The following is a 17,397-nucleotide window of genomic DNA, read 5'->3' as shown; positions in this document are numbered from 1 at the left end:
TTAGATTAGGGTTAGTGGGATTGCGACGCTGGATTAACAAAAACCTAACCTGACTTATTGAAGAGTTCGTAAATCTAGTGATACGTATATTATTGGACATGGAGAATGTTAAATTACAATTTGTAAGTGTAGCAAAAACTAAAGAGCTTTGTGGCTTCAAGTGGGCGATGATTGTTTATATTTTGTTTACGCTTGTAATTTTTAACTAAAATATTTTATTTATTTAATTATTAGTAATCTTAAATACTAAGGCAATACAGAAAGCCAAAACAGATTACATAGATAAACAATATATATGTAACAGAAAACAAGTAAGTACATTAATGGACAAAATATATAAAAAAATAAACTAAAGAAAATTGAAATTTAACATTTGAAACAACATATAATTCTTAATATTTCAAATTACTGCTTTAACAAAATCAGAGTCTTCCCGCCTCTTCAAAAACTTTCTCACATCTTCTATGCTGAGGTGGAAAATATCAATATTCTCATGGTTTGGTTGTTTCGGGTTTTATCTGCCATAGTTAACATCGACGAATTACGAGGCACATGGAACAATTTTGTGTATTTTGTTGCATAAATAGGGATGTTAAGAGAAATTAACGACAGCAAATAGGGGCTATTTATCCGCTCATTAAGAATTGCGTTTAAAAATAGCAAGTCTTGTTGACTCCGTCGACGTTCTTGTGAATTTAATTAAAATATTCGCAAGAACCTGAATAACTATCGAAACATTGATATATTTGAAACTAAGGAATTTCACAAACTTTTTTCGTATATTTTCTACAGCTTTTTTATATTTTATATAATATGGAGACCAGATAATACTAGCATACTCCAGCACGCTTCTGAAATATGCAAAATAAATACTTTTTATGCTATTAATGTTTTTAAATCACTGGCATGACCGCTTGACAAATCCTAGTTGCTTATACGCTTTGCTTGTTATGCCATTGATATGTTCTGAGAGGCCCATTTTTTCATCTAATAACATTCCAAGGTCTTTTACCTATTTACTTGTTTTATTGGGGTGTTACCGATTTTGTAAATGTATTGTATTTTTTTATTTGTACGCGAAAAAGTTATTTTATTACATTTGTTTAAATTTATTGAAAGTTTATTTCGTTTGTATAGTACAAATCTATCCTATTATCAGTGAAACTTTTTGTGGATATATCCAATGCTTTAATTCTTATGTTTATATTTCTTTTCTGACTTCTACTTTTAGAGATGTGTCTGTTTGTTTCCCAAATGAATAAATAAATAAATATTAAGATCTTGTTGAATTTGATTACAGTTATCTATGGATTTTATTCTTAAGAAAAATGTTTTGTCATCGCGAACATAAGATGTTTAGAAAAGTGAAAACGGTATTTTATATCATATAAATAATCATTAAATAATAATGGGCCAAGTATTGACCCTTGTATGACTTTATCCATCTGAAAATATCGCCACGTATTCCAAGGGAGTAAAGCCTATGTAACAGGATAATATAATCAACACGACGAAAAGCTTTTTCTATAACCGTACATATAGCGTCAATTTGGTCACCCAATATAGGTTGGTATAATTTATATGTAACTTCAATTTAATTTAATTAGGTTACATAACTCATGGAATATAAGTTTTTCTAATTTTTTTTGGTTTAACCTTTAACCACCAAAGACACCATTGGCTTACAATTGATTAAATAACTAACAGTTATTTAAACGTGTATAATGAAAAATCAAAATGTACCATATTTGTATTATATTAATAATTCTTTATTTAGCCACCTCTAGTTTATGATTTACAACAGATATTAAGTTTTGTATTATTCTAAGATGCGATCTCCGTCAGGAGAAAGGCTTCTTTCAACTTTTTCCAGCCACTTTAAATCTCGTCCGCCCAGTACTTGTATCTTTGTCCTTTTGGACCAGTCCATCTTCCATCTGCATAACGGGATACGGGCCCTGCCCATCACCATTTGAGTTGTAGGGCGTGTGACCATCTATTATTGTTGTTTTTCCTCTGACACTTTCATATTTCTGTTCGTCATTTAGTTTAATCCCAAGATTACTTCTTTTCAATATTAATTGCCGTGTATAATTAATGTCAAATTATAAAACATTATTTATCCCACTAAATGTCAACAAAGTTTATTCTTTTTATTTCTAGGTATTTTCAAATGAATTGTATTGACGTGTGATTTCAGTGAACTGGACTGATTGAAACGTTTCGAACAATACTGGCATTCGTATGGCTTAGAGCCGTTGTGTACCTGGAAAGAAAATTATTTTTTACAATATCGCACTCAACTTAGTGGACTTGAAAGGAGAAATATATACTTTAAGTTACATTGTGCTCTATTTATTACAAACAGTAGTCCCATCACTAAGTCACTATTTGAAAGAACAAACAAGAAGACATTGTTAAACATGTGCGAATTTACAGAAATTGGTCAAATAAAGTTAAATTATATAAAGTATCACAAAAGGCTTTTATTATCATAGACATGAATACAAATAATACAATTATTTAATTTTACCTTATTACGACTAAGATGATTACAGAATTTCATTTATTGTAATAGAATAATTGTATCATTATTATCGTTATTCTACATTAATGGCTTCGAATCTCTTCGAATCAACCGTGGTAGGGACGAGAAAAATATGGCGCGTTACGAAAAAATGTGACGCGTAACGGAAGAAGTTTCACTTCAAAAATATTACAAAGCTTTAAATCTATTTATAAATGTTAATAGATTTTTTGGTTTTATAAAACACGATCAGAGTAAACGTAGTACTGATAGTCTAGCTAATGGTGTAAGAAAAAATTTACAAACGAGGTTGTTAAGTGTAGAAGAGAAACTCAGTCCACAGAGCACAGTTTCATATCTTGGAAATTCATCCTCTGTAACAAGCAGTATCGACCTTTGCGGACCATAATAACGGAAGAACAGGAACCTGGTAAGCGGAAAATGTTTTGGCTACGGAACATCCGAGACTGGTTGGGGATCAAGTCAGTGAAACGACTTAACTAGCAATGACAGAAATATCAGAGATGGACTGACGACCTTTAGTAATTAAAGAGGCACCAAAAGATACAATGCTGAAAATGAACGGAACGTGGTAATAATGAGACAGCAACGAAAAATTTATTCAGTTTCTATAATGAATCTAGAGCTGATTGATTAATCTATGAACACGCTGGTTTCTGGGTCTATATGTCGGATTCCTCTCGATATTTTTCTGTACCGAGAAGGGCGAGGGTTGACTGTAAGAGCAATTATTAGAAATGTAGAGTCTGAAACTACTTACCCTGTAATGTCGGTTAAGCGCTGGTTTCTGTGTAAATTTCTTATCACAAACTACACAGCTATACGGACGCTCGCCCGAATGTGTTCTTGTGTGGATCCTAAAACATTTTTATCACATATTGCATCCGATGCGAATAAAAAAACATTTGGAATTTAAAACTAAACTTTTCAGAAAATTTGAGGAACCAGATATTGGCAAATCAATATATGGAGAAAGTTCACCTACTTGCGACTTGAAAGAGTTACTAATAAATAGTATAAACACAGTTTAAACAACTTACCTAAGATTTTCTTTACAAGTAAATCGAGCCCCACAGATAACGCAGGGAAATGGTCTCTCTCCGTTATGTTGTCTTTGGTGGTACTTCAGTGTTGCCAGCGACTAAAAAGTTTACACGAGTTAACTGTCAAACTTAACTATGTCAACTAAATGTTTACAAACAATAGCCTGCGACGTCAAAATAATATATATATATATATATATATATTATTTTGACGTCGCAGGCATATATATATATATATATATATATATATATATATATTTCTCTTTATTAATAAAACATAATAGCATCGCATTAACCAAATACCTCATCTCTCTTTTTATCATAGCGTAATCATCATTTGACAGAATGAGACAAAAAATTTGCTTAGAGAGTGCGAATATACTGAAATGTGTTAAATATAATATTGAACGTAAATTGAGTACTGAAAATTTTATGAAATATCTCACAGTGTGCTCGTGTGGTCGCATCAACATTTTGCTCATCGATGTTATAAAATATTCTTTTTATACAAGACTGATAAGAATATCCAAATCGTCGGGTTTAATAATCCCAAAGAGCAGTGTTGGCCTAGTGGCTTCTGCGTGCGACTCTCATCCCTGAGGTCGTAGATTCAATCCCCGGTTGTGCACCAATGGGCTTTCTTTCTATGTGCGTATTTAACATTAGCTCGAACGGTGAAGGAAAACATCGTGAAGAAAATTGCCTTAAATCCAAAAAGTCGACGGCGTGCGTCAGGCACAGAAAGCTGTTCACCTACTTGTCTATTCAATTCCCAAATGATCATGAAACAGATACAGAAATCTGAGGCCCGAATAAGGTTGTAGCGCCATTGGTTATTTAGTATTATTAATAAACTTATTAAAAGAAACTTACAGTACAATGCTTTCCGCACACTTCACATACAATATTCTTGTCATACTTGAGACCGAGGTGAACGCGTTTCATATGAGCGCGCAGTTTGTGTACGCTGAGAAACTTCGAATCGCACTGAAGGTACAAAATTTACATTATGCCAATGTCTGCATTGAAATTAAAAAAAAAACATTGGCTATCAAAATTCAAATTAAATCATATTTTCCAGAACCCGCGAAAACGTTTCTCTACAACTACAAGATGGCGTCGCAGTAGTCCCTATACCATGCCTTTTAACATATTCTAATTCAAATTCATTTATTCATATAAGTAACATACAATAAAAATTCTTACGTGTCCACAACTGAGGGCTGAAAGGGCTGGCGTTTTCTCATATATATGTTCACTTGTATGTCTGTCCATATGTGTCCGTTTATGAGCAACCCTCTCTTCTAGTGCAACATCTTGGTTGCACACCGGGCAGCATGAGCTACAATGGGTATTGAAATTGTAAATGTGTGCGTGTGCATACACACGTAAGAAGTGAAACTTCTTTATGCCCTTGTTTTTCGAAAAATGATCTACTATATGCAACTTTATAGAAATTGGTTAAATAAAGTTAAATCTTTTATTATCATATACATGAATACAAATAATACAATTATTTAATTTTACCTTATCACTACAAGATTATTACAGAATTTCATTAATTGTAATAGAATTATTACTATAATTGTTATCGTTTTAATATATTTTTGTTATTAATGTCTTCAAATCTCTTCGAATCAACCGTGGTAGTGACAAGAAAAAGATGGATCGTAACGGGAAAATGTGACGCGTAACCTAAAAATGTGACGGTATTTTTTTTACAACGCCGATAAAGAAGTTTCACTTCAAAAATTACTGACTTCATGATAGATACACACACACATGCTTGCACTTTAAAGTGAAATAAGAGGTTACATATACTTCTACTTCGTAAAGCTATGAAACCTCATGAATAATTAATTCTAGACTTTTTGGAGTTAATCGCGAACAACAAACATTGTTTTTATATAATTTAAAAGTAAGACATATGCTATCGCTATATATTTGTAATAATTAGCAAACTCTACAACTTTTCTATAGACTTCAATTATATATCATTAAGGCAGTGTGGATAAGAAATGTTAGACTGAATGTTTTTTCTCTGACTCGCAAGTCCAACTACCGTGAGAAAGTATTTTAATTTTACGGGTTTATTACACATTGCCTGTCACTCACAAATTAGATGGCTTTGGTAAAAAAAATCAAAATCGATTCAGTAGGTCCAGAATCTCCTACAACATCTCAAACTTTTCTCTATTTATATTGAGGATCTCAATCAGACCTTTCCATATGCTATAACGAAACGATACTGGGTACGATACTAGTATTTTAATTTCAAAAATTTAAATAACTCTCCATAGTAGCTTATCATTCAAAAAAATCCAACACAACACTCGTCGAGCGAGTTTGCTTATCTTGCCGAAGCCGCGCACAAATTATTTGAAGAAGTCTATTAACTATTAGGGTGTGCAATTATTTAACCAATTCCCGTCTAAAAGTAGTAATATTAGCGTTTAACCAATTCAAAGGAGTATTAAAAACATATCAGAATGAACATAGCAAACTAAATTAGGACGGCTGATGGCGACGTGCAATCCGTTTGTATATATTAAGTATCTCATATAAATAAAAGTACATGTTTGTAATGAGAAATAAAGTTCTCTAAACATTATTCTCGGCCAAATATTGCTTATGATTAAGCCAAATTAATGAGAAGTGAAAACTTACCTTTTAGAATCTAAACTATAGTGATTTGTCAAAGCGTGCCTTTCCCACGCTTCCGATGTTTTGAATTGCACATTGCACTCTTTACAATAACTCTCCAAAATTTGTTCATCTTTTTTGTCAACCTGGAGCATAAAACGACATTATTACATTTAAAATAGTCGAACGTTTGATGAGGTTGAGAAAAACAGTTTAATGTACAATAAGGAAAAATCTCTTCTACTTTCCAACACTCTCTTACACTGTCCAGCATTGGTGTCTGTACTCTTACCTCGATGGTTCTATGTGCTTTAGAACTATGCATACGTAGTCCGTGTTCGCTGACAAAACTATCTCCGCAAAGCGAGCACGCGTGCACGCTCTTATGAGACTTACGAACGTGCGTAAAGTAGGACGATGATTTTCTGTAAGTTAATTACAAGAAATGTTTCTATTTCATAAGACTGTATCATTTTTATATTTTTTCATAACATTACTAATGTAGTTACTTTAAAAAAAAATATATCATATAAAAATTAAACAAAAATGCTTTCAACGCATTATTTGAGTATCCTTAAGCCGAGAACAAAAATATTACCTAAATATTTAGTATTTTTTTATAGTACAACTTAACATGGACACTCACGCTGCCAGAATGTTTGCAAGTCCGTTGCCGGCCTTTTAGAAATCAATAAAAATCATCATTTGTGCGCTAAGATATTTTAAACAAGCTGATAATGCCAATAGATAGAAATAAGTTACGAAAATGGTACGTATGCACGACTGTAATAGAGCTGCAAATGAAGTCCAGTCAATCAATTAGATTAAAAATCACTTACCGGAAGGCCTTCCCGCACAGATGACAAGTATATGTCCTACCCTTGTGCCACTCTTCATGTTGTTTCGCTTGGTTTCTTAAAATGTTCATAATTATATTAAACAAGAGACAAATTCTATAATATTTTAAAGCCTGATATTTGAAAATACTTGATTTACTTAAAAACGTAATCTTGACCAAAAACAACAAGTAAATTGACAAAGACTCTCACCTTGTATGAGTGATTTCTTTGCAAACATAACATTCGAATTTCCTTAAATGTGCCGCCTTATAATGGCTATTCAGTTGCCGTTTAGTTGAATAACGGAGATGACACATTTCACATTTATGATCACCGCTGCTCTGCAATAGACACATAAATACAGACATAATTGTATCTATAAACCAACTGTATTAAAAGATTTAATTAATTTAATGTAAATATAAAAGTCTTACTTCGATCGTAAAAACTGTCTCATGGACGCAATTAAAGTTTTCCTTTCATTAAAAAATAGAATTTTGTTTATCTATGAAACTTTGAATGGCAAAATATTAAAATATTATTCTATTTTTCCATTAACTACAATGAACTTTTCAGAAAAATCTTTTTAATCAATTTTCATCTGCTTCGCCTCGTAATTAGCTACTACTTATATATATTAATTCTGAGTTAATTAACCTTTGGCAGAGCTTTTACATGTTTATACATATTATTATTTATTAATTTTTCTTTGGATTTTATTTTATTTAATTTTAGTTAAATTTTTAATTAATTATGCACTTCTTGTACTTTACCCTATGTAGGTGTTTCTTTTTTTATTCTCCAAGACTAGGGTTGCCTGGAAGAAATCCCTTGTTAGCGATAAGGCCGCCTGTTGCCTAATAACTTATGTAACCTACTTGTTTTTTGTTTGTATAAAAATGTATATTATGGTGACAAAGTTTAAATAAATAAAACAGTGAGTAAGATGAGACCTACCAGGAATGAAATAAAAAATCAAACTCAATTTCTAATTTTAAAATGGGGAACAAATTACCTCATCATGTTTTTGTCTATGCTTTCCATAGGCTATTGGATCTATGAAACCACGATAACACAAATCACATTTATATGGAGAATTCAAATAGTTTATACTCTTTGCTCTTTGATCCATTTCCTGTCTCTGCTCTTCAGTGGTCAATATAAATTCCCGTGCATTTACTCTTTTTAATACTGAAAAATATTATTTTGATCGTAATAATAACATAATCACAGATACATGATAAATCATTATTACGGACAGTAAAGACTAATCATTTAAAATCCGAAAATCATCCTGAATTTACAGAGTAGTTTATGCACAGAATCATTGACAAATTTTACATTCCTTATCACATTTTTTTTACTTTTAAATTTCTCAAGTTCTAAATGAAAATTAATCAGTCCTTAATGATTATAATTAAATATAGATGTATTAAATTTCAATGTAACCTACCTTTATAATCAACTTTCTCTTCCTTGATTATATCTGTCTCAGTGTTGAGTTCACTTAAAGGAAGATCTTCATCAGAGTCAGACTGCTTAGTGCTAATATAATCTAGTTTAACATCTGTCTCATCTGAAAGAAAATGTATTTTTTTGATGTTTTAAATGTGCTTATTTAAAGCATAATATCAAAGACTTGATATGCTCCCAAATTAATTTTAATACACTACTTGTGGCAGGAACGCCACATCCAAGGCCACAAATCAAGGGATGTAATACAAATAGTGAAACAGGTTGGCATGATTGTACCCAAAGAGCTAAGTATGAGTGAGCTTATTACAAGTTTTGGAATCAATAAACTTACTGTCACTTCCAGTTCCAAAATCTTCAATTTTGACTAAGTCCTTACTCTCGGGTCCTTTTCCATTACCTTCAAAACTACATACATCAGACCCACCCTCAATAACTATACTGTTAAGTTTGACTGTGGTTAAATTTATAATGTTTTCATTTTGATTTGTCAACTGAAAATAGTAAGCCACAAAAAATATAATTTAAAGAAACGAAGGACTTATATAAATATAACTTTATTTTATTATATTACTTTAATATTTATTTTGTATTATTTTTTTATTAAGAATAAAACACGTTTTTAGTGAAAACATATTTCTTTCTCTAACCATAAAATTGCTATCTTCAATTTTTGTCAAAATGTTATTTCCCTTCAATGCTTGAAGCACAAACTTGTAACATTTCTTCAATAGCGCAAAACAAATATAGCAGCAACATGTTGTACTATATGGTACCTGTAAATGTACAAAAAATTGTTTAATAAAGAGGAATTCAGAAAATACTTTAAAAACCTTTATGAATACCACTGAAGTTATTTACATTATATGTTATTTGCTATGGTTATAAGCTATGTATGATCTGTTTTGAATTGAGAACATAATTCATTAATTGGGCATACTCTGCAAACCATGAGAGCCTAATTGTATTAATACTCTTTCTTCATAAAATTAAAATTTTGTTAAAGAACGAAATATTAGGCGTCATATGAAGAGTTTAACAATGATTAAAAATTGTTTTATGTTTGATAATTCGCTTTCAGTCGAGTACTTTGAGGTATTTTTTGGTACTTTGTATATTGTACTGGTATATTGAGGTATGTACTTACATTGTAATCGAGTAATTTTTCATAAAATTGGTATAAATAAGTTTTATTTAAATTATAAAATCGTACATTTTCTGTTAGACAAACACAACAAAGTAACGTCATTTTGAAGAAACTGCAATATATTAAAACTTTAAGATAATTAGCAGACAAAGTTTGTGTTAGTAAATCGATTTAATAGTTTCAAAACATTGACTGTTTTGTTTTCAATGTAACATAAAACATTCAGTGATGCCAACTCCTAAAAAATGTTCCCCTTGGACCAACTACAAATACCCCTAAATGTCGATCAAAAACCTCTAAAGTTTATGTTGTACACTTTGTTTGAGAGGTAATTATAAATATGAATAAAAAAATACGTTGAAGTAGTAAAAAATAGCTGTTGTATTTATCCGAGTACATTTTACATTACATGTTAATCAATGACCGAATAACATTAATGATAATAACAAGGAGGTGAAACGATTTTTATTGTTTATTTCTTAACTTTTCTTTCTTTGAATTCAGTTTCGTGGCAATTTTTTTTGCGTTTTTGTCCACTGAATTATTCAAATTTGGCCAAGATTTCGGACCATTCGGACTCCAGATAATTGTGTTCACCGAACAAATGATCTCGATGGAATTTCGTCAAAACGTTGGTCAAAGTTGGCTTAACTTGAGATAATTTCAAAACCGATAACTTATCTGGCAATCTTTTCTGAATTTCTTGAGCCAAGATACACAAGAATATTAAATAAATCTAACCCCAAAAACCCCCTGTACATCTCGTTTCCCCTTAAATTTGGGCGTTTTCGACAATACAATTACCCAAAAGAATATGGCTAGATCCCCTGGCTTTCCTACTACCGACATGAACTGTAATTTTCATATAAATTTAGTTTTAGACTTTCTCCATACACTAATGTTTAGGCATATTATCTAAGCCCCCAAGCATAATAGCGTTTTTTTAAACTATAACAGTATATATGACACAGTGTCACTCATCTGTGAACTGTGAAGATGACACTTGACAGTATTTAAACTGAAAGAGGCAAAAATTATTATTATTTACATGATTTGAATTATATAAAATTAAAAGTTAAAACTAACATCATATTTATATTTTTTTTAAATAATCAAAACTCTTTGGAAATGTCAGTGTGTGAAGAAAATCCAGATTTAACGAACCTAGATCTGAGTACTGTTTGTCGAGCATGTATGTCTTCTACAGGAGTTATAAAAGATATGTTTGTTTGGGGCCTGGCTATGGATTATTACAAATTAACAAATGTTTCTGTTAGTACTTTTTTAATTTCATAAAATACTTCATCACAGGTCTTACGGTACATTTTTTGATACAAACGAACCCTTTTTTAAATATTAGTTTATAGTAGTTAGATTTGGTGTTGATTAACTATATAAATAGTGTCTAGCGAAGTCATCTTAGAACTTATTGAAATTTTATAATACAATCTTTTGTATTATAAAATTTCAATAAGTTCTCGTTTTACTTATTTTTTAGTTGCAACCATCAGATACGATTTCTAAATCTATATGTGTTGGATGTGAAGATATGCTGAAAAAGTGTATACAATTTAAGAGGCAATGTGAAAAATCGGATTTTTTATTAAATGACACAGCAAAGGTTGGATACATTGAACTCATAATGTTTGTTAGTCATATTTTAAAATACTAAATTATTTGTCAGTATTCTATAATTATTTTTTGTAAAACATAACAGTAAAGCAGACAACATTCTATCTAAAGTACTTTAAACTTCATTATTGTTATAGCTATCTGTGATTATTCTATAATAGTTAAGTAAATAATACCCTAAAAATTTCATCTTTGTACCTTGAAATTTATAGTATAGTTTGTAAGTAGTTATAATATTACATTATGCATTAGTTTAAACAATTTTTATTCCTGTTTCAAATGTACCAAAGGTGTATATAAAAAATTTACTTCACTAGTTAATCAGCATCTGTATTCTGCACTTGTGTATAGATTTAATACATTTCCTAATATTATTTTAGCAGATAGTATAACCATAGTAGTAGCACCATCAATTGTTTATTTATTTATTCATTCCAGAAAAAGTTAACCTCATTGCCAGAAGAAGTGATTCTGTTTCCTAAGGAAACAGTTGATAATGAAATAAAATTTAGATTTGATGAAAACAAAATAACCTATATGATAACAGCGCCAAATATGGAAGAGAAGCTTATGTACCCTTGTCCCTACTCTTGTAATGAGACTTTTCTAAAACAATCCCTGTTATCTATGCATTTTGTTAAGTCACATAATAAAAATCATGATTTTGCAGTTGAAATACAATTCTATTGCTCACATGCAGATTGTGTATACCATATAGAAAACAACAAGTATTTTTCTAAAAGGAAACAATTGAATCAACATTGCAGTAAAGTCCACAAAGACAAAATTGTCTGTGGACATTGTAATCTCAAGTTTTCAAAGGATATAGACTATAAACATCATTTGAAGTCATGTAACTTCCTCCACTGGTGTCAGGTTTGTGATAAGAAATATGTGACAGATGAAAGGCTAATGGTCCATCTGATGCGAAATCATCCAGAATTTCACAAAAGATACAAGAGAGAAAAGGCGGAAAAGCGAAAGTCAGAAGCACAGAGTTTGCAAAAGAAAGCGAAGAAAGCTGAGGAAGAAGACTTGATCCTGAAACGCTCCTCTGCTACACAGACCCTTGAGAAAATTAAAAACAATGTCTTGTTATCGTGGCAATCTGATAGTGAGACAAAAACTGATGAAATCTCAACACAGACAGTTTTTGATGAGTCACTTAAGTCTCAAACTAGTGAAGACGAATCTTTATATGGTTCGCTAACGTTATCAGAATTTGGCTTAACTAAAGTAAAAGATAGAAATGAATCCCCTGACCTAAGTACTAAGAAAACTCAAACATGTGACTGTCTATTTGATTCTTTAAGCAGAGTTCACGAAAAACCCTCAAATGAATGTATATCAACCGAAACACAGACATTGGATTTAGATGACTTTTCGAACTTGAATTCAGCTGAAACACAAACATCATTTGAAGAAGATAATATATGTAATTTTTTTATTCCTGAGTATAACCCTGAATATAAAAAGCCTCCATAAACCTCCCATATGCTCTCCAATGGAGATCTCAGTTGGGCTTTTTATGGAGCTATATTTGTTTTATTCATATTTTTTAAGGAAGGCAATAAATATTGCAGCCTGGTAACACAGAAGGATGATACATTGTCTATTCACAACATAACGGTGTGCTACGTACTTATGTATGACTGTAATGAAACGGGCAATACAATAAAAGGATTAATAAATTATTACTATCAATAGTTTCAATATAGACAATATCAAGAACTTCATGATCATATCTACAATACGCGATAAGAGATTAATTTTTTTGTAATAAATCTACACATACAATTTTTTATGTTTATAAACGAACTAGCGTCTTCAAACAAATGTGTAAAAAGTCAGATCTTCTAATAAAAGTTATTTTGTAAAAAATATTAATTAAAGAGGATAGCGAGACGAGATAGTAATCCATGTGCGGATTCACTTTTGAAACATATCCACAGAACTAATCCGACATTAGTACAAACTTAGATAATTAAAAGGTTTTTTTTTCGTTGAGTCTTCTATATGACACTGATACACATTAAATACCTAGATTTCCCGTATTCTACAAAAAAAATTAGGTATAATATTCCTTCTGTTTAGATTTTTATTGAAGTGAAACTTCTTTATTGGAAGTAAATTACAGTCACATTTTTCCGTTACGCGCCATCTATATCGAAGCAATTGATAACAATGATAGTAATCATTCTATTACAATTAATGAAATTCTATAATAATCTTAGTAGTAATAAGGTAAAATTAATTAATTGTATTATTTGTATTCATGTCTATGATAATAAAAGCCTTTTGTTAAACTTTATCTAATTTTATTTTATTTAACCAATTTCTGTAAAGTTGCATATAGTTGATCATTTTTCTAAAAATACGGTCATACAGAAGTTTCACTTTTTACGTGTGTACACGCATATATTTTATAATTAGGTAAACATTTTATGATATAATCAACTATCTAAATTGTTAAAAAAATTCAGTGATGCAGAATAAAATTCTCAGGAAGTTAATTCTATAGAGGTATCGCCCTGAAAGGCAAGAAGTTCAATAAGACATGGTTATTACTTTGTTTTAGTGCATGACCTCGAAGACGCTTTTTTTATTTAAAGTAAATATATTCTTAATTTTTTGCACATTATAATATGTCGTATGTTCCTATTAGATTATAATATTAGTTCCTTCGTCTGTCTTTAAGAAGTGTTTGTATAAGGTTTTTAAGCGTTCAAAGGTGTGTTCTTAAGAATACGGTCCGTGTTGCCCTCCGTTGTACAATAAGTTTTATGTACGATTAAAGAAAAAGTTTTCAAAGATATTACTTTGTTAGTGTTAGTATCATTACTTCGGTACACGTATCTTTGGCTATGGGTGCAGGCGTTATCTGAATTACATAATATATAGTAAGTAGTTTTGTTCATTCATTCTAATACAAAATATATATTTTTATTACATTTTATGAAAAATATCACGCTTTATCGCATTGCAATTGTAACTTGCCATATAGAAAAAGTGTAAATAAAAATCTAATAAATAAATGTTGTTTTAATTAAATTAATTCGTGATTTATAGCCGGATTAAATGCTACGTGAGTTTGACGTTACCCATCTTACGTTAACGTACGTTAACCATCGACCTATGAGTATTAATGTTCTTTCAAATCACTTAGCCAGCAATATTTAAGATATTTTCGACTCGATAAAAGTGATTTATAGCATCGCCAAAGTTTTTAACAGGTACGCACCTTAGATAAGTAATTGAACTTTTTATTACATTTATGGTGGGAATTGTATAGACATTCTTGTCTTTGGTTCGTGGGCCATGGGGTGTTTTAATTAAAAGAAAATATAAATTACAGTCTTTGCTCACGTTTAAAAAACCTATTTCTACTTAATCAAATGCTATGGTGTGACATATTTTTTAACAATAATCCTGATGGTAAGTGATTTCGTATTCTGCCTTGACGTCCGATAGTTAAATTCAGCTGTACCATAACTAAAGAGAGCCTGCGACTATCGAGTATCTAGGGGCTTAGACAAAGTAACATTATAAAAACGATAACCAAGTTAGATAAGAATAAAATGTATGGGATTGACATAAACCGAGTTAAATCACGTGGTCAATCGTCATCGTTATCGGAAGTTGGTAGACAATGTTATTAATTCGTTACAAATCATAGACTATCGAATTGTTCTGGTCGTACATACGGCGTTTTAGATAAACGCTTTCTTAGTTTTATGCTCAGGTTGTCGAACCGAGCGAGAGACTTGGCTCGTAAATTATTTATAGCTAAGATTCGACGTAATTTCTTGTCATATTTTAGATATAATACATAAAAAAGCGTGTCGGAGAGTTTATTGCCACTTCTTCTCGTCTACACCCTTGATTTGAGAAGTGGCAGTAAAGTAAAGTTAGAAGCATTTAATATGTATTTCTTTATTGACAAGTGTACCTTGTGTTACCTAAATAAATAAATGATTTTGAATTATGAATTTTGAACAGTCTAGGCGTGAATAAAAAAACATCTTACTTAATAATATAATGCAAAATCATCTTTATTCAATTAAATAACATAATTGTTTATTAAAACCTAAACATAACTATAAAATATATCTACAGTACCTATCTATTTACAATTTTCTTAACATACGAAGTAATATATACGAAACAAATATATAAACTATATATGAATGTATCATTTGTAAAAGCATTTCCTCGCTCCTCCAATACGTATTCTTCGAGCGAGGAAAGCTCCAGTTTTAAGGTATCAGTACTATCTACCAGGCGCCAACTTAAATCTTTAATTAGCGCCTATAGACAGAATCTATTAGATATTACCGTATACAATACATAAGAATAGTTAACGATCAGTTAAATCAGTAGCATTGTTAATAATTGACTAGAGCTGTTTAGTAGCGGTAAGGGTGTCTCATCCTGAGTTCGTAGGTTCGAAACACGTTAGTAAACCAATGATTTTTATTTCTTTTTGCGCAATTGGCAGTTCAAGGTACGGTGAAGGAAAAGATCGTGGGTAGGAAAAAATAAGATGTAGATAGAGTTCAGAAGTTATCTATGACTCTCGTAATTCAAATTCAAAACGTTTTTTAACAGGCGAGAGTTTATCTACTGCTACAATCACTGCTATGACAGCATACCCTGTCACGCACTAAGTTATTCCGGTCGCTAAGGATATATACAACATTTCGAGCTTAGCCACGGGGGAATACGGAACCAGTTAGTGGTTAAGCTGGTCGAGGACCCTGCCTTGGTTGAAGGAAATGTTCACGACCAATCCTTCACAGTCATAGATCGCTTTTTAATCAAAAAGTCTCGTTTTTTAATCTTTTTCTTAAGGTCACAATTAGAACCTGCAACATTTAGAACTTATCACTGGGTGGACAAAAAAATTATCAAAAAAAGTGATAGCTTAAACGACTAATCCATACATGGTTGATGGGTTATTATCATTGCTTATTGTGAATAATAGAGCAGTGTTGGCCTAGTGGCTTCAGTGTGCGACTCTCATACCTGTGGTCGTACGTTCGATCCCCGGCTGTGCACCAATAGACTTTCTTTCTATGTGCACATTTAACACTCGCTTGAACGGTGAAGGAAAACATCGTGAGGAAACCGCCTTGCCTTATACCCTAAAAGTCAACGACGTACGTCAGGCACAGAAGACTGATCACCTACTTGCCTATTCGATTAACAAATGATGATGAATCAGATATGGAAATCTGAGGCCCACACCTAAAAAAGTTGTAGCGCATTTGATTAATATTATTTATTGTGAATAATATGTTTCATATTATTAGAAGCAAAGAGCTTAAAAGCGGCATAATATCTTAGAAATATTAGTAGCATAGGTCTCGCAATATGCTTAAAATTTGCGATAAATTATTACTCGTTTGACTACAATATCAATAAATCGTATCATCTAGAGACATCGCCTATACAAATTGGTCGTAGACAGGCGTGCCCTAGCTTTACCGTCCCGTAAACCGATACGTTAAATTCAATATGATAGATGGCACAGGGACCAATTCGTTTTAATTTTCAATTTATCCATTTTAATTATTATTATGACTGTACTTAATGAATATTGTAAATACTATATATCTGTGTTTAATTCCAATAAATGACTGTAATTTAGAAAAATTAAAGGGAAAATAGAAAGAAATACTATTTGGAAGATAGCTCAATGCGTTCTTTGATGTATGGATCTACTACTTATTTAAAGAAAATGTATAACCTATTTTATATGTTATATATATCTCAACGTTTCAAGATTTTTTACTGATTATGTGGTGTGATTATGGATTAACTTTTGAAATAGAGATTGCCTGTTAAACAAACATAACATATTTTTCATTAATCCGGATTAAAGATCTTTAGAATTCTTGACTAGACTAGTCATTTGCAGATAGCAGATACGATGAAATGCATCTAAACCAACTCTTAAACGGCCTTGAATCCGTCGATGGTTCATCGAAAAGGCCACAGACACCTCAAACATTTTGCATCGGGTGAAAAGTACTTCCTATGTCAGTTATCGATTTTCCAAGCGCACGCGTG

General features: G+C 31.2%; 2 protein-coding genes across 4 annotated transcripts; one reads left to right on the top strand and one right to left on the bottom strand.

The window, feature by feature from the left end:
• Positions 1-1,766: 1,766 nt before the first annotated feature.
• Positions 1,767-9,801, bottom strand: LOC123715163 (zinc finger protein 2 homolog). Its single transcript, XM_045670033.1, has 14 exons — positions 9,694-9,801; positions 9,197-9,322; positions 8,881-9,040; positions 8,527-8,649; positions 8,089-8,264; positions 7,284-7,414; positions 7,074-7,148; positions 6,527-6,659; positions 6,259-6,380; positions 4,798-4,933; positions 4,465-4,578; positions 3,589-3,689; positions 3,309-3,405; positions 1,767-2,266 (listed from the first exon to the last, which is right to left on the bottom strand). Exons 1-14 carry the CDS (start codon positions 9,793-9,795, stop codon positions 2,135-2,137), a joined length of 1,728 nt encoding a protein of 575 aa, XP_045525989.1. The 5' UTR covers positions 9,796-9,801; the 3' UTR covers positions 1,767-2,134.
• A 929-nt stretch (positions 9,802-10,730) lies between these two features.
• LOC123715764 lies at positions 10,731-13,443 on the top strand. Of its 3 annotated transcripts, none has more exons than XM_045671035.1 (3): positions 10,731-10,965; positions 11,192-11,314; positions 11,764-13,443. In XM_045671035.1, the coding sequence occupies exons 1-3, from the start codon at positions 10,822-10,824 to the stop codon at positions 12,808-12,810; spliced, it is 1,314 nt and encodes a 437-aa protein (XP_045526991.1). In that variant the 5' UTR covers positions 10,731-10,821; the 3' UTR covers positions 12,811-13,443. The 3 variants fall into 3 exon arrangements, with proteins under 3 accessions (XP_045526991.1, XP_045526990.1, XP_045526992.1); XM_045671034.1 differs by having other exon boundaries at positions 11,192-11,341; XM_045671036.1 differs by lacking the exon at positions 11,192-11,314.
• The last annotated feature ends 3,954 nt before the right edge of the window (positions 13,444-17,397 follow it).

Source organism: Pieris brassicae, chromosome 10 (genome assembly GCF_905147105.1).
Source record: "Pieris brassicae chromosome 10, ilPieBrab1.1, whole genome shotgun sequence".
NCBI lineage: Eukaryota > Metazoa > Arthropoda > Insecta > Lepidoptera > Pieridae > Pieris > Pieris brassicae.
The sequence above is the reverse complement of the archived record's forward strand: the minus strand, read 5'-3'. Positions and strand labels throughout refer to the sequence as shown.

What these genes read in the sequence shown, in the direction of transcription:
- LOC123715163 (XM_045670033.1), bottom strand. Translation starts at nt 9,795, where the DNA reads ATGACGTTACTTTGTTGTGTTTGTCTAACAGAAAATGTACGATTTTAT. An exon ending in TTGAAGATAGCAATTTTATG is followed by an intron (nt 9,041 to 9,196) that starts GTTAGAGAAAGA and finishes TACTATTTTCAG; the next exon opens with TTGACAAATCAAAATGAAAA. An exon ending in AAAGAAATCACTCATACAAG is followed by an intron (nt 7,149 to 7,283) that starts GTGAGAGTCTTT and finishes GAACATTTTAAG; the next exon opens with AAACCAAGCGAAACAACATG.
- LOC123715764 (XM_045671034.1), top strand. Translation starts at nt 10,822, where the DNA reads ATGTCAGTGTGTGAAGAAAATCCAGATTTAACGAACCTAGATCTGAGT. An exon ending in ACAAATTAACAAATGTTTCT is followed by an intron (nt 10,966 to 11,191) that starts GTTAGTACTTTT and finishes CTTATTTTTTAG; the next exon opens with TTGCAACCATCAGATACGAT. An exon ending in ACATTGAACTCATAATGTTT is followed by an intron (nt 11,342 to 11,763) that starts GTTAGTCATATT and finishes TATTCATTCCAG; the next exon opens with AAAAAGTTAACCTCATTGCC.